The sequence below is a fragment of the Zalophus californianus genome, chromosome 11 (assembly GCF_009762305.2).
Source record: "Zalophus californianus isolate mZalCal1 chromosome 11, mZalCal1.pri.v2, whole genome shotgun sequence".
Classification (NCBI taxonomy): Eukaryota; Metazoa; Chordata; class Mammalia; order Carnivora; family Otariidae; genus Zalophus; species Zalophus californianus.
In genome coordinates, this window is record NC_045605.1 from 95,843,035 (window position 1) to 95,862,521 (window position 19,487).

At 51.0% G+C, this 19,487-nt stretch overlaps 1 protein-coding gene across 2 annotated transcripts in view; it reads right to left on the reverse strand.

The window, feature by feature from the left end:
* Positions 1-19,487, reverse strand: part of SYT13 (synaptotagmin 13) — a 44,196-nt gene that overhangs the window by 12,583 nt on the left and 12,126 nt on the right. Inside the window, exon 2 of one of the 2 annotated variants that reach the window (XM_027580851.2) lies at positions 961-1,186. In XM_027580851.2, coding sequence (XP_027436652.1) covers positions 961-1,186 — 226 coding nt within the window. Of the gene's footprint in view, positions 1-960; positions 1,272-19,487 lie in introns of both variants that reach the window. The other variant, XM_027580852.2, reaches the window with a different exon arrangement.

Here is a 19,487-nt window from a genome sequence, read left to right on the forward strand (position 1 = left end):
TCTCAAATTTTAAAAATCTTTAAAATAAAATGTAGACTGGAGGCTAAAAGTGAAGCAGCTTCGTTCATGCCACAGGCACTTTTGTTAATTTGTTCTTGAAGAAATTCCTGGCTAATCACTGTGGTCCTGGGTGGGTTTTGGCAGGGGGTGCTGTTCACCGGCCAGCATGGATGGGGTACAGTTGGACCCAGGCCAGGAGATGCATAAAAATCGGGGTCCAAGTCAGAACCACTTCTGCTGCTTCCTTTTCTGCCATCTCCCTGTCCAACCCCATAAACAAAACTCCCAAACCACACAACACCCCGTTCTTCCAGCTGTATTTCTTGCCTCCTTATGAGAGCATGCTCCTCTGGGTTAGGGACAGTGTCTGCTTGGCGCATCTGCCCCAGTGCCCAGCATAGCACTGTACCCCTAAAGGTGTTACATCTTGAAGTCCATACTGATGAGAAGGAAAAGAGAAAACACCATAGTAACAGCATGTTGTGATCGCGTCCTTTGTGCCACTCCCTGGACTGAGCGCTTTATATGCATCATTTTATTCACACTTCACAACAGCCCTCCGGGGCACATAATAGTGCAGTCCCATTTTATGTATGAGGAAACGGAGGCCCAGAAAGGTTAGCAACATGACTGAGGCCACCCAACGAGTACATGAAAGGGCAGAGAATTGAACCCATGGCTCCAAAAGCCCGTGATCTAATCTCGACTCCTCTACCCGACTTGAAAAGGACTCCTCGTTGCCCAGTGGGAAGCCGGGGGCCCTGGAGGGAAACAACGTAGCAATATGTCTGCAGGAATAAAGCACTGTGGTTCCGAGGCCCTGGGCCCACCTGCTTGCCCAGCGTCAAATGCTCTGGACGCTGGGGCTGGCCATGCCCAGCATCTACAGAGACGCCTTTAGTCTACCCCCCGCCCTCCCCAGTGCTGGCTAGAGGGGAACCACAGGCAGGAGACCCCTACCGTTCTGAGGAAGGATGAACAGCTCCTCTGTGACCTGCCTTTTGAGGCGGCAGTCGTTCGGGGCCTGGGGGCTGGCAGGTGCAGCAGGCTCCTCCGTGGTCCTCAGTGTGTAGTCTGCATAGTTGATGACCTCCGGGGCTGTCACAACTGGCCTGGGTCCGTAGATGTCTGGGAACTTGAGGAGGGCTCGGGGCTGGACGGGCTCCGTGGACTTTTTAACATTGAACTGCAAACACACATCACTCTGATTAGTCCACGAGAGGACCTCCTGCCTGGGTGCTACACATTGAGGGGAGATCCCATGACGTAACCTGTCATGAGAGGCAGAGTGAGGCCTGTAGTCCCTTTCCGCTCTCAGGGGTGCCACCCCGGAAGCCGAAATGTCACCTCCAAACCCACCGGAATCCACGACATCATGAGTGGCGGCAGGGCACGGTGAGATTTCAGCCCTGTTCAGCTGTCCCTCCTCCCCCTGTCCCTTGATCCTCTGCTGTGCTCCCAGGGGTTATCACCCGGGCCACTTGCCTCTGGTCACTTCCCCCTTCCTCTTCCACCCGGTGGCTCAGAGGCACCAGGGGTCCCACCACACTTGGAACAAAATCCAAACTGCTAGCAGCGATCTAGAAGCACTTGCCCGACCCAGCCGTACTCACCTTTCTGATGTTGCCCCAGAATCCTCCCTTCAAACCACCGACCGTCCTGCTTCTCAAACAGGCTGAACTCTTTCTGGGTCTGATTTCTGGCCCCCAACCCCTCCACCAAAACCACCCCCTCCACACCTGCTATAAATTAAGTCCCTTCCCCACGCCTGTCCCTTCCCTTTCCCCATATCCTGCTCTTTGCCTGATAGCCTTGAGCTCACCCTATATCGTTGTGGTCATAGGTTGGCCTGTTTGTTGCCAGTCCTGTGTGAGCTCCGTAAGCCCAGGGATTATGCCTTGTCTTGCTCCTTCTGTGCCCCTGGTGCCTGCAGCGTCTGCTCACGGGGAGTATGCAATACGAAACTGGCTAGGGCTGCCGTGCTTAGTTGCATGGTTTGTGCACTGCACAAAGGAGCCTAGATGAGAGGCCAGTGGGGGGTCAAAATGCAGTCTGTTCACCACTTGCCCAGCTGTGCACCCTGAAGTAGGGGCTCAGTCCTCGGGGAAGGAAAGGTATCTTTTTCTTTACACAAAGGGCAGCTTGCTTGTGAAGCTTTAAGTCTGCAGGGCTGCCTCACACAGACGAGTGGAATCTTCCATCTTTGCCTCCCTCAGGGACTTGAGATATCTTCTACCTGACGGACTCAAACTTATATACCAGGCAGCAATATCAGAGGTGTGCCCAGTCCCCAGGAAATCAGGGACTGAGGGCTGGATCTGGAGCTCAAAATGCTGGCTGGGTAGCCCCCAAAATAGCCCTCAAGTTAGGGCAGGTACAGAGCCATGGCAGAGTCCCCTGAGAAGCCTCCTGCCTCCCTCGCCGGTCCTTCTGTCTCTCCCGTCTCTGTGGCTGCTGGACGGGCCAGCCAGGGGACAAGGCTGCTTCCTCCAGTGACAGGGGTAACCCAGGGGCTGGGGCATGGGGGCGGGGGGGGGTAATGCAGTCCTAGAGGGGGACAGCACTTACAAGTTCACACTGTTTCAAAGAGTGTGTTTACAGTGTTTGCACACTCTACATTCCACTATCCCGGGATAAATCCTGGACATTCTGCCCTCACTGCCACTCTGTCCCCGACCATTCTCGAGGGAGGCTGGACCTTGGTGACAAGGCATTCCTAACTCATCCACTGGATAGCACCAGGGCTCCAACGGCCAGAGGCAGGAGCTGATGTCTCTTGGCCACTGTGCGGGTCACTACCCTTTTTCTCCCGAACTCCCTAAGGGACTCGGAGGGGGTAAAACACTTCATTCCTCTCTTGGAAGTGCTGCCCAGTGGACAACAGTACAACCAAGCCAGGGCACCTCTATCCTGATCTCTGCTGAGTGTGCCTGCCACGGGCGGGCTCAAAAAGCATTTCGGACTTCAACGGAACGAAGCTGCCCACAAGCAGACAGTGGGGATGGCAGCAGGATTATCCTAGATCAGCCTGGCCCCAAAGCCCACTGCCACTGTGGCTCCCGACCCCCTTCCCACCCTCCAGCCTTTGCCAGGCCCAACACTCACCCATCAGAAACATTTGTCACTGTTAGACACAGTGGGACCCGTATGATTTGCAAAATCGGGTCCCCTTTGCACCCCCACCCCATTGACCATGTCACTGGGCATCAAGGGGCCTGGCTCCTGGTGCTGACTCCACCGCCAGAGCTGAGCAACTCTTGGTGGGTCATTTCACCTCTCTGAGGTGTCCCCTCGAGGGACAGGTGATTTCAAGGCTGGTTCCACTCCCACATTCTGAGCTCCGAAGAGGTGGGCGACACAGCTCTTGATTTGCAGGTGCAGGTGAGTTGGGGAGTCGATCACCCACTGGATAGTAAATAACAGGTGTATTTGGCAGTTGGGGCGGCAGTTACCAAAGTGGGCAGCAGGCAGACTGTGCATGTGGCCACAGGGAGGCGGGGAGCAGATGGTGCATGCAGGGGGCAAGCAGGGGTCTGGGAGGCCAGGGAGGGTGTCAGGGAGGAGCCAGGGCATGAACTAGACCTTGAAGGAGGGGCGATTGGAAAGTGGGGTGGCGAGTCAGGGGGTTGGGGGAGAGGCTGTGCTCCTGACTTGAGCAATGACTGATGTCCCCATGTCTTTTTGTCCTCCACAAAGTGGCGCCCACCTCCAGTATTTCATCTAAGTCTGGGTTATCTTTATTATACTATCGCACAACGAAGAAACAGAGGCTCAAGGAAGTTCAAGGTCATATAACTTACAAGTGGCGTATAATTGGGCCTCCAGATACTTTGACTCCAAATTTGCATCACTTCCACAGCCCTGCGGCTGCTTCTCAAAAAAAAAAGTCCCCACGTGTCTTGGACGCTGAACGCTAAGTGGTGACAGCAGCTTCCGGGTTCGGGCCCCTGCTGTTCCCTCCTGTTCATCAGCCCGAAGGCACTCAGCTTCCCACTGGCTTCTGGACACCCAGCCCCTTCTTGGAGGCACCCTACCTGTCACTTGTTGGGTCCAGGACTAAGGTTGTTTGGCTGGTTTGGGGGATATTTTTATGGTTTTATATTTGATTTCATCCCAGTTCAATCACTTCAGAAGAGGCCTATGTTGATTGATTTCCAGTTTGATCAAACTTGGCTGGTTCTGCGTTTTTCATGGGAAAATAGTCATCGGGCTCATTTCTGAGTGAGGTTCGCTCCGTGTTGCCTCAAGTCTCTGCAGGGCCTGGGTCGGCCTTCCTCCCTACTCAGTGGGTCTGAATTTGTGTGCCTCTAATGAGCTCAGGAGCCTGTGACAAGAGCTTGAGATGCAGCCCTAGGGCCCAAAGTTGGGGTTTTCTTGTGTGTCCACCAACATCCACCCCCCCCCATGCTGCCTTTTCTCCAGATCGCCAGGTCTTCCCAGTCCCACCGTAGCCTCAGCTGTGGGGTGGCGGAGGGTGGGGGTACCTGTTTAGCCTGATCTTATCAGGTCTAGGGTGCTGTTTCCACCACAGGGGTTGACACCTGTCCTGGAAAGCCAACCCAGACAGAATGGAAGGACTTGCATTTCACGGTAATAGATGAGATCCTCTCCCCGCCAGGACAGGAAGCCTGTGGCCCTATCTGGCGATGACAAGATGAGCCAGCCTTAGGACAAAGTTGACATGGTGGACAGCAGGATGGAGAGAAAAAAGGAAGCTGTGTTTCCAGTGACAGTGTCCTCAAGCCACTGAGTCAACCAAGCCTGGTATCCCCACCTCTGCACCGCAAGTCACACCACAAGAGCTATATGGTCCTTATTGTTTACGCCTGCTGGGGTCGGGGTCTTTGGGATTTGTAGCCGGGAGCCTCCTGAACTGAGGCACTGCATTGTTCAAGAGCACCCCAGGACACTACGACTGGTGCAGAGAAATGCCTCGGGTAAGACACCATTCCCGCTTCCTGAATGTCGTGGCATCCGGCTGAAGGCATGTCCCTGCCCCCCCTGGCTGAGAGCCCATGTGGACGAGAGCTCCCTGAAGTGCAGAGTGATTTATAGGCCTTCACTGGGCCCAGAGCAGAGTCTGATGGCCGCTACAGGACTCTCCCCAAGTGGGAAAAGCAGCGGCTGATTACCTATTCCGTTCTCTCGTCCAACCTTGTTTATTGCATTTGAAAAGCCTTGTTCCACCCCATCTTTCCAGTGCGTCTATGTTTCCACTTTTTTTTTTTTTAAAGACTTTTTTTTTCCCTTTTTTTTTAGGTTTGATTTATTTATTTGACAGAGATAGAGAGGGAGAGAGCACAAGCAGGGGGAGCAGCAGGCAGAGGGAGAGGGAGAAGCAGGCTCCCTGCTGAGCAGAGAGCCTGACATGGGGCTCCGTCCCAGGACACTGGGATCATGACCTGAGCTGAAGGCAGCCGCTTAACGACTGAGCCACCCAGGCGCCCCTCTATGTTTCCACTTTTAACAGCTGGGACTTCAGTGCCCAAGAAGCAGAAAAGAGGTTTGGGAGTGAGGGAAGGGTCTGAGAAAGCATCCTGAGTGGGGCGCAAGCAAGAATGGCCGGGAAGAGGGAGGCGCCGGGTGGAGCAGACCTCCAGAGAAGGGCCTGCGCTCCAGCCTAACCCTGCACGGCAGGAGGAGCAGCATTTGGAAGTGGGGATCCTCCCTCCACTGTCCCTTGAATCCAGGGTGGAAATATCGGTGCTGAATGAATCAGGGAGAGTTTCGGGGGCGGGGGGCAGACGTTCAACAATGAGGGAAGGCCCAATGTGCTAGCATGACAGGTATGGGGACAGGAGGCCCCTCTGATGGGTCTCTGCATATCCTCCTGGCCTTGTCTGTCTCTGGGGCCTCAGGTTACGTGCTCCTGCCCAGCATGGACTCTAAGCAGCTTCACCAGGTCTTGTGTCACGCCCATCCCACTCACCTCTTGCCACCTGCCCTGGGGCTTCTTGGTGGCAGCTGAGGCATGTGAGACACCCAGGGACACTCTGGGCCCGCCCAAGGGCAACCCCGATGTGCCAAGAATTAACACTCCACGGGGTCAGGGGCCCAGGGGGGCTTGATCATGGGGAGCTGGAAGCCAGACCTGAATTCTTCTCTCTTCCTCCTTCCTACACCTCCCAAAAGTATCTTCAGTCACCTCTCGGAAGATGACATCTCCAGCAATTGCCCTTGAGGCCAGGTGGTGGCCAGCTCAGTAACGCCCCTGCATGTGGCCTCTTCCCCCACCCCACCCCCCCGGGCTTCCTGCTGAAGAGCAGCACGGAGGCCTCAGAGCAGGCTCAGCTTTCCCTAATCCAGGCTAAGACAGATGGCAGGGGGAGGGGGGCGAGCCTTCATTTAATGAACAAATATTTATTGAGCCCTACTACAGGCCAGGTCCTATGCTAAGTGTTAGGAACACAGAAGTGAACAAGACAGATGCTGTCCTTCCCTTATGGGGCCTGTGTGGGAAAAAGAGAAATTAATTATGCAGTTAATGATCTGTAAACAAACGCTTAACCTTACCAGAGGCGTTAGGCGACCTCTTTCGTGACATGATTAATTTTTTCACCTAAGACTGTTTATTAAATTGGGCTTTTGTGCTAGGGCATCCATCCTAAAGCACTGCAGCACCCAGGAAGTTACAGGTGGGCAAAGCAGACTCCGGCAGAGAAAGGGGACGGATGGCTTCATCCCTTACACTTGAACTTAAAAAAGGGAGAGGACAGAGGGGAGAAAGTCAGACATAGAGCATTTGGATTATGTCAAACATAGACCACTGCATCTGGGGTCTGCAGCTAAGCAGAGCAAAGCCCCCCTCCACGGGGCTGGAGAAGGGAGTCTGTCAGCTTCTGTCCCTCTGGACCCTGACGCTGCTAATTATGCACACTGACATGCATCCCAGAGTTTGAAATGGGGCCTGGTGGTCAGGTGTTCAAGCTTCAGAACAAGACAGTGTGGCTGGAGCCCACGTTCTGCCAATTACATGCTATATGATCTTGGGTCTGATTCATGAACCTCTCTGTGCCCCCAGTTTCTTCATTTGTAAAATGGGGATGCTGACAATAATACACCTATTTCCTGGAGTTGGACAGAGGATTAGCTAAGTGAACCGGGGTAAAGCTCTTAGCACAGAGGCGAGCATAACAACCCCTCAACAAATGTTGGAAATACTCATTTGACTCTGGGGTCTAGACCAGTGCTATGCAAGGTTGGGTTCGTGCATTGGGGTCTGCCCATGAACTCTTTTGTGATGAGATGAGTTGATGTTAAAACGAAACAAAACAGGTTCTTCTCCCCCAGATGGTGTGAGAAGCTCTGGTGTAGACCAAGCTTCTCACACTAGAGCCACTGGGACAGGGGGCTCGAGAGGCCTCCTGGGCCCCTCACCTCCTGGATTGCACCCCTTTGTGGAATTCTCTTCCCCTAAATGTGGGCTGGACCTCGTGACTTGGTTCTGATGAAGAGAGTATATGATGAGATAAAACATGGGAGATTATGTTGCAACAGAATTAGATTTCATCTTGTGTGCACCCTCTGACAAACAGACTGATGTTGAGAGCTGCCTGGGGAGCCTGGGGAAACCTGGCTGGCTAGGGAGGGAGAGCGGCCCGTGAAGAACTGAATCCTACCAACAACTTGGAAGTAGGTCCTGCCCCAGTCGGACCTTGAGATGATCGGAGCCTTGGACGATGTGACCCTGAGCCGGACGACCCGGCTCCGTCAGGACCAGATTCTTGACCTTCGGACACTACGACCTGGTGTTATTTTAAAGCCACTAATTTGGGGGATGATTTGTTAGGTGGCACTATATAACTAATACATCTGTTTGGGAGAATTTTCCAAGGAGGCATAAAAAATGAGCAACTACTACGCATCCACTGGAATGGCTAAAATGAAAAACGGCAACATCGAGTATGAGCAAAGATGGGAGACAATAGGAATGTTCATACATTGCTTGGAAGGGAAAATAGGACAAGGTAAACTTCGATCTACCCTATGGCCCAGCAATTGCTTTGTATTCGGTATTCATCCGAGGACAATGAAAATATATATTTACACAAAGCCTTATCCATGAATACTGGTAGTAACTTTACTCATACTGGCCCCACACTGGCATCAGCCCACGTGTCCTTCAACAGGAAAATGGCTAAGTAAATTGCGGCCTATTTTCATGATGGACTACCCCTCAAAAATAAAAAGAAATGAATTATGTGTACGCTCGACAACAGAGAAAAATCACAAAAAAAATGTGCTGAAGGAAAGAAGGCACCATACGTAAGAATATATACTGCATAATTCAATTTATATCACTAGTACTTAACTCGGAGGACACTGGCAATGATTGGAGACATTTTTGCTTGTTACAACTGGCAGGTGGAGGCTGTTCCTGGGTGGAGGCCAGGAATGCTGCCAACCATCCTCCAACGCACAGGACAGGTCCCTACAGCAAGGACTTATCCAACCCAAAATGTCAGTAGTGCCGATTGAGAAACATTGATTTACACGTAGTTTGAGAACAGGTAAAACTAATCAATGGTGATAGAAATCAGAAGAGTGGGTGCTTCTGGGAGAAACGAGAGGTAAGAGGCATGTCAGAAGTATGGTTACAGCCTACGGGATAAATATTTGTCAAAACAGATGAAGCTATACGCTTACGATAGGTGCATTTCACTGCATGTGAACTCTACCTCGCTAACAATTTAGACAGAGAGAGGTGGATGTAGATACACACACACCTCAATCCAAACTGCTGCATTAGGCTTTCTGAGATGGGGATAAGAATCTGAATGTTCAAGGAGCGCCTGGGTGGCTCAGTCGGTTAAGCATTTGCCTTCGGCTCAGGTCATGATCCCGGGGGCCTGGGATTGAGTCCTGCATCGGGCTCCCTGCTCAGCGGGGAGCCTGCTTCTCTCTCTCTCTCTCTGCCGCTCCCCCTGCTTGTGCTCTCTCTCTGTCAAATAAATAAAGAAAATCTAGAAAGAATCTGAATGTTCAGCAAGTTTCCCAAGTGATACCTACATACGGCCAGCTCAGAACTATCTGTGGACTTATACATAGGATCCACGGGTCTCTGGATCAGCGTTTCTCAAACTTCCCTTCCAAAGCAGGTTCAGAGGCAGAGAAAGTAACACATACTTTAGAGACAGGGACGTCTTCTGGAGCAATTGAGAATCTTTCTTGAAATCTCCAGTTCTATCATTAAAATTCATATGAGCTTTTGTATTTGGCTCCATGTGATTGTTTAAGGACAAAAATGTTTTAAATTATCACCAGGAAGGAAAAGTTGCCCTTGTTGATTTTGTGACGAGATATTTCCCAGGACACTGGCTCTGCCTCCAACACACTCACACGCGTGCACACGCTCTTACACATGCTCACACTCACACACACTCTTACACACGCTCACACACGTGTGCACGCTCTTATACACGCTCACACTCATACACACGCACATGCTCTTACACACGCTCACACACGCGCACGCTCTTACACATGCTCACACAGACACATGCACGCTCTTACACATGCTCACACTCACACGCACGCTTTCACACATGCTCATGCGCACACTCTTACGCTCACACTCACACACACGCACACTCTTCTCTAGCGAGAAGTAGGATTCTCTGGACAATGGGCAGTAAGTCCATTAGGTCAAGCTAACAGAAATAGTCATTTTTGCCTCTAGGGAAGGACCAACTCCTGGAGGCTGAGTCTGTGAGTGGGAAGTCCTTCCAGCCATCCAGATAACTCTTCCAGAGAGAATTTGGGGTGCAGCCATAGAGGCTCTTAACCAGCCCAAAGGGATCCCCACTGCCCATTCCCTCTAGAGAGCATCCTCCCACACACTTACAACTGGGTGAAGCTTCATGGTTAACAGGCTGCTTGTTAACAGCCCTGTATTAGTCAGGCAAGGCCACTGCTACGTAACAAACAACCCCCACACCTAAATGGCTGAGCACAATAAAAACTGATTTCTTACAGTCTTAAAGGCTCTACTGACCCTTCTCCAAACTCAGAATCCCAGCCTCTTCCACCTTGCGAGTCTGCCCCGCTGTGCCCTGCACTGTTCAGATATGAGCTCACTGAATCCCCACAATAACCCTATCAGGAAGTATTCTTAGGATCAATCCCATTTTCCAGATAGGACGCACCACCAGCTGGTGAGTGGTAGGGGCTCAATTCAAACCCAGGCGGACTCACTCCAGAGCCCTACACTGAACTGCTCTGCCCTGCTCCCGGCCCCTTTCTCACTTCCTCTCATCTCCAGTCATACTTTGCCAAAGCTCACCAGGGTTTTCCTGCCACAGAGCCTGATGCCCAGGCCACTGGGTTGCCCCACCAACTCTGTACCCAACTCTGACCCCTACACACCCTTTAGGCAGAGGAACAGGGTTGTAAATGCTGCTTCCCACATGTGGATGTGCATCATTCCCACTTGCGGAAGTGAAAAATTCCGATTTTTCTGAAACCCCAAGGCCCGGGGGTTTGATTCAGAGGTGGCAGGTAGAGCCTGGGGAACCTGCATGTCTATGAAGCTCCCCAGCATGACTGTAATGTGGGTGGTCCCTGCGGCCCACGTGGGAACACCCTGGTTTCAGAAAGGCCCCAGAAATCTGGGTGGGATAGGTGTAGAAATGCCTTCTTGTGTGGTGAGCCACTCCTGGGCACAAGCTCCCTCTCAGCAGGTCCCCTCGGCTCCCTGGTTCCTTGTCAGATAGATCTCCCACTCCAGGGGAACTGCTGGTACCAGATCTCTACTTCTTAGAGGCTTATGGGCAAATCCACAGGGTCAGGTCCCCGGGGGAGGTTGTACTCTGGGCGGGGTGGGGGGTCGGGGGCGGGGGAGGCATACTTCCAGCTGTGAGGTTGAAATTCACTTTGAAGGAGCAGCTCGTCTTCTGGTCCAGGCGCCACACAGTGTTTCCATGGCAACCCAGCCTCGGCTCCATCTTTCAATATCCCTTCCAACACCTCCTCTTTTGTTTGTTGCAAGTCTGTGTCCCTGATCCCGTTTCAACTCCCCCTCCCTTGGGACTCACTTGCTACTTTCTTTCCCCTGCTTTGTTATTTTAAAATCTAAAAAGGCTAGTTTGTGGTCCACCCAGAACATGCCCTGACCCCTCGCTGGTACGGAATGTGACAGACCAGGAGGTGCAACAGACAAAGTTTGTCTGTGAATTAGCCTCCCTGTCGGTTGGGTAAATATGCCTCTTGACCAGGCAAGAATGAGACCCAACTGAAAATAGCAGCCAGCCCAGTGCCAACCCTTTCTCTGCCGGTCCTCATTTATCCAATCATTTGTTCAACATCTATGAAATCTCTAGATGCTGGTCAGCTGCAGGAACAACACTGTCCGATCACTTCCCTTGTGGAGTGAGCATCACCAGGGAAGTAAAAAGCAAGAAGTCACTAGATGCAAAAAAGGCAATCTCAGGGACAGATGGTTATGGGGGGTGGGAGGAGGGGAAGTCGTGTCCACTTAGAATGTGAGGGTCAGGAAAGGCCTTCTGAGCTAAAACTGGGGGGCAAAAACCCTCTCTAGCATTAATCATGTGTCCGATACAGGTATAAGTGGTTTACCTGGAGGGTTCCATTTAAACCTCACAACCTCCTGAAGAAGGTGTTCTTTATTATCCCCACTTTACAGAAGAGGACACTGAGGCACAGAGGACGAAAGTCTGAAGTCCCACAGTTCCCTGGATGCAGAGCTGGTATTCAAACCCCAGCACGTGGCCATGGAGCCTGCAGGCTTTACAGCTTGACCATGAACTTCCCTGTCTGGGTGAGACCAAGGAACCAAAGATAAGATGGTCTGTTATCTTTCTAACGTGTTGGGTAGATCTAAGGAGAAGCCACCGGGGCTGGGGGACAATGTCCCACCTCTGCCCTCTGACCCCAGCTATCCGTTCGTTCATTCATTCCATCAATCACTGTTTGAGACTGAGAACCTGATGTGACGGAGCCCACAGCAGACACAGGTCCCAGCCCTTGCACACTGTGTGTGGGGAGAGGAGCAGGCAGTGGGGGTTTCGTATAATAATAAACACTGTGATGAGATCAGCAGTGCAAGACAGATTCTTAGAGGAGCACATCACATCACCTGGGGGCGGATCTCAGGGTGGGTGGTATGCGTTGAAAGGAGATTTTCAGGAAGATTCTGAGGCTCTAACTTTGGGTTGGGCACTCCCCCAAGTAGGAGCAGTGGTTTGGCAGTGGAGAGGTGGGAGAAGGGCATTCTGGACTGAGGCTGTGGCTTGAAAGTCTACAGTGTGTGCAGAGAACAGTGGGGACAACTAAAGCTTAAAGTCCCATGAGCAGAGGAGGGACGGTGAGTGTTGCGGTTCTCCCAACATTTCCAGCGTAAACAGAATTCAAAAAACAAAACCATTCTGTGGGACCCAAAGCCACAAAATGGCAAGACCCTGCCTAGAGATTTCCTTCTCCTAGGGGGTCCCCACGTTGACTTCATTAGTCAATCACAATGGCTGAATGGGCAATATGGCTGCCACCTCCGGACCACTCTGGACTTCGAGATGCTCCTCGAAGTGCTACAGACATTACCTCACACAACCCTATAGATAAGTGCCTAATAGTTTCCCTACTCTACACCTTCATATTAATAAATAAAAACAGCCTAATTCTTTACAAAGGACGAAACTGGGGCTCAGGGAGTTTGAAATTTGTCCGAGATCTTACAGCTAATGTATGACTGCTCTGGACTTGGAAGACAAGTCCCCCCAAAGCCACGACTGCTGACCACAACAGGACACAACATGGTTCCCTGGGGGCCGTCTCTGGATACCATCCATAAACAGGTGGAAATGGAGATGTCCCGTGAGTTTGCTTTTGATTTGCTGGCAGGCGCCATATCGTTAGACTGATAACCCCACTCCCCTCCCCACCCAGTTGTCTGGTTTTTTTAATAAAGTGTCTGGATGTTTGGGCAGCAGCTTTGTTACCGCTCTCAGTCTTGAATATGGGCTTGACATTCTTTGTGCTGAAAATGTGTCTCGTTTGTGACAGGAGCCAAGCCAACGGCAGGACTATGTTGTAAGCTCATCAGCATCCATCCTAAGCGTTGTTTCGAAGCCAGGATGTTTGAAAAGTCAGAGAAAACCCCTCTGGTCAGTAGCCTGGGGCTCAAACTGAGTCTTGCCACCCCATTCAGCCCATCCTTATTCTCCATCTCTAGCCGCCATCACAGGGCTGTGGCCATGGTGCCAATGGGATTGACTCCAAGCCCAATCTCAGCCAACCTTTAACCGTCAGAACTTTTGCCCCCCCCATGCCCACTGTCTTGGTTTCCTGGGGCCTTCAAAGTCTTTCTGTGAAACCATGTCCATGTCTAGAAGGAAGATCTGTCTTGCATCATCAACAATTTCTGTAGGATGAGAACACAGATGTTTAATTTTGGTTTCTGTGGCCTTAAGCAACTGTCCGTTTGAATACTTAAAGACATTTTTTCTCAGTGTCTTATCTGTGGGTGCCATGTCTCTAATGTTGGAACATCATTTTGGCATGAAAGACTGAGAAATCTGGTTATAGGCCAGTTTCCTTGACATTGAATTCAGGATCATCTTTCAGAACAAGCTATAGGATTTTTTTATTCTAAGATGCATGACAATTGATGAAACTATTGACAAAGGCAACAGTGTTTAACCTTGTTGTTAAGCTGATACATTACAAACATGAGCTAAGGTACTGAAATTTGATACTTCTTTTTCCCACTTAAAAAATCAGAGCACATTCAAGGTTATTCTCATAATAATGCCTCCTTCACACATTTGCATTCTGATAAGCTTTTCTGAGTGGGAGAGAAAGGAGGTAAATTCTGTAAAACCCTTGAGCGTGTGAATGTCATCCATCACAGGTGATGCCTCGCTGCACACACATGCAGAGAACTACTAAGTGAAGACATCCATCCACTTCTGGGCAGACACTTGGAAAGCACCTCATTTTCCAACCCGGTGGTTTAGAAAACAGCCCACTTGTACAGTGGCTTCAAAACAGGACAGTGACTGTTTTACCAGATCCTCCTTATATTTTGGTTTTAAGCCCAAACCCTCCAATTTCTTGCCAATAACACAGATATCTGCACACACTTGTTGCCCACTATGTACTCACCCACCCTTAAAACCAACGCAGGATACATGAATAAGTCCCTGCCCTCAGGAAGTTTACTATGCCATAGTGGAGACGAGATATTTCATATATGAGAAAGATGAACCGCTTATGCTAGAACTCTCCTGTGTCCATGGCAGACATGGCTAATTGGTTAAAACATTCTTTAACTGCCCTGCTCAGACAGGGCCTGTTCTGCTCAGGGCTCTGGGAAGCCACCAGAAACGAATAAGAATTGGTATACAAGATGAAAGCTAGATGCTATATGCTTTCCCTGACGCATGCGTATAAAAAGATAAGTAAGTATGGTAGGTAATTTCAAAGGGCCATATGTCTTGACTACGTGCTGCAAAAGTCTATGGAGGAGGTCCTCATCATTTGTGAGGTCAGAGGAGGCTTCTGGCAAGAGAGGCTTCAGCCCAACATTCAAGGATAACTATGGACAGGAAAGGCAGGGGTAGCTCAAATGAAGAGAGTGGAGCAATGTGGACGAAGGGGTGCACATCTGGGGCCCAGGGAGTCTGGCAAACCAGCTTAAGAGAAACATTGGGGTTAGAGAAATTGATTTGCAAAGGAATGGTGAGGTCAGGCCATGAAGGGTCTCAAATACCCAGCAAAAAGCTTTTGAATTCTAGTTTATAAACAGCGGAGAGACACAGCCAGATAGTGAACAGGGGAATGATATGAGCACTCCTTTCAGTAAATCAGAGTAGCAAGTGTATGCAGGAGGGACTGGAGGCCAGAAGGCCAGCCCAGAGCCGGAGGAGAGGAAGCGGGGGGCTGGACCACAGTATACCTGTCTCGATGAGAGAGGAAGGCAGCATGCACAACAAATCCCCAAGGAAGATTCGACAGTGCTTCTCGGGTGGAGCAGCGTGTAGGCAGAGGGAGGAATCTGAGAGAGCTTCATTAAGGGAAAGGCACCCCCATCACTACCCATCAGGGCTCCTTTCCTGAAAAAGCATTATCTCTGAGGGTCACTGAACGTCTATAGCCACAGAAATGATTGGGCAACAGATCATTTCTTCTGTGTGACTTTCATGAGAGATTGCAAGGCCCAACCACCAAAGAGCTGCTTCTGACATCCCCTTCGGGCGGCCTCCTGGGCCAACCCAAAGCTATGGAGGATCGGCCATAGGCACAGCTGCTAACTTTTACATGGGCAGCAGATCCACTGGATTTTCCTTCTGTGTCACACGGGCCAACATTCCAACAGGTCACCAACTGTCACAAAAATAAGATTTGGTTATGGAAGGTCAGTAATACCAGAGTGTTTGGCTCCAAGTTTCTATCAATGTCAAATAGTTTTCCTCGGCTCATGTCAAGCCTTTTGAACTGAGAAAAACAGCTGAACTTTCCTACCCACACAAGCTCCAGGATGGGCAGGGCACCTTGCTAGAGGCTAGACCCAATGGAAACTATGCCAGAGGCTGGACCAAACAGAAACCAGGCGAGAGGCTAATGAAAGCAGTTTCTAAACAATGAAGCCTTGTGCAAACAGGGCTTGATCATTGTTGACTCTGACCTTTGCCAATTTGTATCCCCCGCAGACTCTCCCTTTGTTATTATTAATTATCAGGGTTGGTAATAATAGCTAACATGGATTGAAAACCCTATCAGTAAGGGTCTGGGCAGGAACAGAAGGCACATTCAAAGTGGGCCACTGAGGAGAGTTTCATAAAGCAGGTGTTTACAAAGGTGGGGGAGACTAAGGAAAACAATATGGAAAGGAGACTCTTCTGGAGCAGGAGTAGCTGGGCACTGTTCACAGCCCTAGACCAGGCCTTCTAGGACTGGGGCACGGGGACGGGGAGGTTAGGAAAAGGGGGTAAGTTTGGGCGGCGGGGGTGGCAGGGAGGGAGGAGGTCGCAGAGGGTGGTCTGGATGCCAAGGGGCAATATCCAGCCTGCCCCCGAAGTTCTGGGCACAGCGCTACCTGGGTTATCTGATTGAATCCCCACGATTCGGTAACAATGACACGGTTCATAGATGGCCACACTGAGGCACAGACAGATCAAGTCACTAGCCGGCCATCCCACAGCAAGCAAGGGGCAGACTGAAACTGGAACCCAAAGTCCGAGGGCTTCATGTCCTCCACTCATCTCGTGCGTCACATCCAAGCAGTTTACTAGAGCCATTTTAATGACAACTTAATTATTAATACTATTTATTAATCCAATAACCATCTCATGGACTGTTGCAATTGGTGAGGCCTCCCAAAGGCTGCCTGGAGGAGTCACAGGAGCTGGGTTTCCCACGGCGGTGGCAGCCAGAGTCACCCTTCTGCTCCTGAGGAGGCCAAGGGCCCTCGCGTGACTCTGCCAGGGACACCCTGTGCACTTGGGGCGGTTGCTGGGATCTCAGGCAGTAGCCCAGGGAACTGCAAACACACCGGTGGCCTCGACCCCGCCTTCCACACGCTAAGCCACAGGTACAGCTCACCGCAACGCGCAGCCGGCCTGATCCACCCTGTGGCCTTCAGGAGTTACGGATTCAAGGCGCTCCTTCCTTAGAGTCTGGCGTTGCCCTAAAATGAAGAATTCCAGAAACACCCGAGGGCAGGCAACTGCTGACTTAACTAGCTGCTGACTCGTCTGGTCTTCCTTTTTTTTTTTTTTTTTTAAAGATTTTATTTATTTATTTGAGAGAGAGAATGAGATAGAGAGAGAGAGCATGACAGGGGGGAGGGTCAGAGGGAGAAGCAGACTCCCTGCTGTCGTCTGGTCTTCCTAAGAATTCAAGTCTGTCAATTGTTCACCGTACCGTGGCGCCCTCACCCCGCCCCTCCCCGCCTTGTGAGGGGACTGAAGGATGCTCCTGGCACCTGTGACCCTGGGGGACACGGCCCTCAGGGTGCCCGTGGCCATGGCCCCCTCTTCCAGCCATGGCCAGAGCCCCCCCACAGCTGTTCTCCCATCCCTAAGGAGCCTTCAGACCAGGCAGCCCTCTGCTTTCTCTCCCCTTCCTTCCCTTGGCAACCCTTCCCTTGGCAACCTTCCCCATTTGATTCCACGGGCCCTCATTTCAACACCTTTTCAGAGTCTAAAGATCCCTTGCTTCCAGCCCTTCCCTGACGCCATGTGGCAAAAGCCCAACGTTGGATGAACCCGCTACACCACGATGCCTGCGCCCAACGGTCCTGCCCTGCAGAAGGGTCGCTCCGGCGGGGGGGGGGGGGGGGGGGGGGGCGGTGGTCCCGTGACAAATTCATGGTCAGCAACCTCAAACTGGCTCCCAGCCCTGCCCCGCAATCCTATCGTTTCCCTAACTCCTTCCCCGAGCCCACATTTTGGAATCTATCGCCTCAGGTTTCCTCCACAGACAGAAAGGAAGCCAAGAGGGGCGCCTGGGTGGCTCAGTTGGTTAAGCGACTGCCTTCGGCTCAGGTCATGATCCTGGAGTCCCGGGGTCGAGTCCCGCGTCGGCCTCCCTGCTCGGCAGGGAGTCTGCTTCTCCCTCTGACCCTCTTCCCTCTCGTGCTCTCTATCTCTCATTCTCTCTCTCTCAAATAAATAAATAAAATCTTAAAAAAATAAAGAAAGGAAGGAAGCCAAGAGAACAGAGGTCCCTTCGTGTCCTGCTAACAGACATACACCTGCTCTCCTTCGGCTGGAGGGGTGCTGCGGCCGCCCCCGTCCTGTGACACCGCGGGAGGTGCAGCCCTCGCTCTCCGCCTCGGGGACCAGCCCTTCCATCTGAGCCCGGCACCCGTCCCCACTGCATTTGTGGGAGCCCCACCCCAGTTACTTGCCAGCTGTCTCTTCCTCTCTCTTGAATGTTTACCTTTCTCTTTCAACTGGCTCCTCCGCCACCAGCTTTTAAATGTGCTCAACATTCCACTGGCTTCTTGTCCCCTGCTCAGCCGCTGCCCTCACCCTTTCCGCCCCTTGGCAGCCACACATCTCATAAGAATCGCCAGGACTTGGTGGCCTCCTCACTTCCTTACTCTCCATCCGTGTGACAAACCATCCCCAAAGGGCCCCTGTCAGCCCACCGGAAGGTCACTGTTGGTGTCCAAGGTCACCAATGACCTTCACCCTTTAATTCCCATGGACTTTTTCAGTCTTCTCTTCCTTGACTTTTCAGTGGCAGATTTGCGCTTGAGGATTCCCTTCCTCTTAAAAAAGCTTTTTCTCCTGTTATTATTATTCCTCTGACATTACATTCTCTAGGTTCTTCTCCTTCCTCTCTGGCCACTCTTCCTTCCTTCTCATGAAATGCTGGTGTCAATCAGGACTTCCCAGGCTCTTTCCCCTCTCATTCTGCCCTCTTGCTAGGTGGTCTCAGCCGGGCTCATGGCTATGGTTGCTGCCTCCTACAGATGACTCCCCAGCATACATCTTCGGCTCCCCAATATACATCACAGCCATACTGTGAGCTCCGGACCTGCCAAACCACCCGCATGATCAACATCTTCGTGCAGATAGCGCAAAGACTCCTCGTGCTCTCCCTGCACAAAAGGGAACTCATGGCTTCAAATCCATGACCTCATTTTTACCGAGGATTCCCCGTTTTGGTAACTCTACCACCATCCAGTTGAGTAAGTGAAAACCTCAGGTGTCATCCCTAATTCCTCCCTCTTCCTGAAGCCCACAGCCAACCCATAAGCAAAACCAGTCGATCTATTTCCGAAACATCCTGCCAATCCACTGTTGCCATCTTATCGACCCAAACCATCACAGTCTTCCTCCGGGCCTTCCCTTGGTCTCTCTTTCCACTCTTCCCCCATCTAGAAGGATGGCTTCACAACCCAAATATAGCCATGTCACATCTCACTGAAGACCTTTCAGTAGCTTCCATTGCTCTTGGGATAAATATCCAAACAATTCTGGTGGTCCAGAGGGTCCTGGGAGGCCCTGCCCTGGCCTGACTGGCTCCTTCACCTCACTCCCTCCTGTGCTCTTTGTACTCTACCCACTTCGACCTTCATCCAGTCCCTCCTGAGTGATATTTCTTCTTTCCACAGGGCCTTTGCACATGCCCTATGCCTAGAAGACTGCAAATGTCATCCCCAACACCTTTACCTAGTAAATATCACTAACCGTATGTCATAAGGGTATGCAAGAGAGTTCATTTGGGGTATGGGAAGAAAATAAGAGAATGTCATTTTATAATTTATTTTTATCTCATTGTTTTAAAAGATCCATTTTGTGCATGTTTTATTATGTATATATTAGTAAAGTAGCATATATATAATATGTAGGTATATATATGCTTTATAAAGAATTAAATATACATGTACAATATACATGCTCAATTTTTTTCTTTAAATGAAAGGAGTCTCCAAAAATGTTGAAGAGCAGAGCAATAATCAGCCATCACTTCTTGGGAGGACTCCTACTTCCCTTACCACACCTAACACAGCTGTCGAT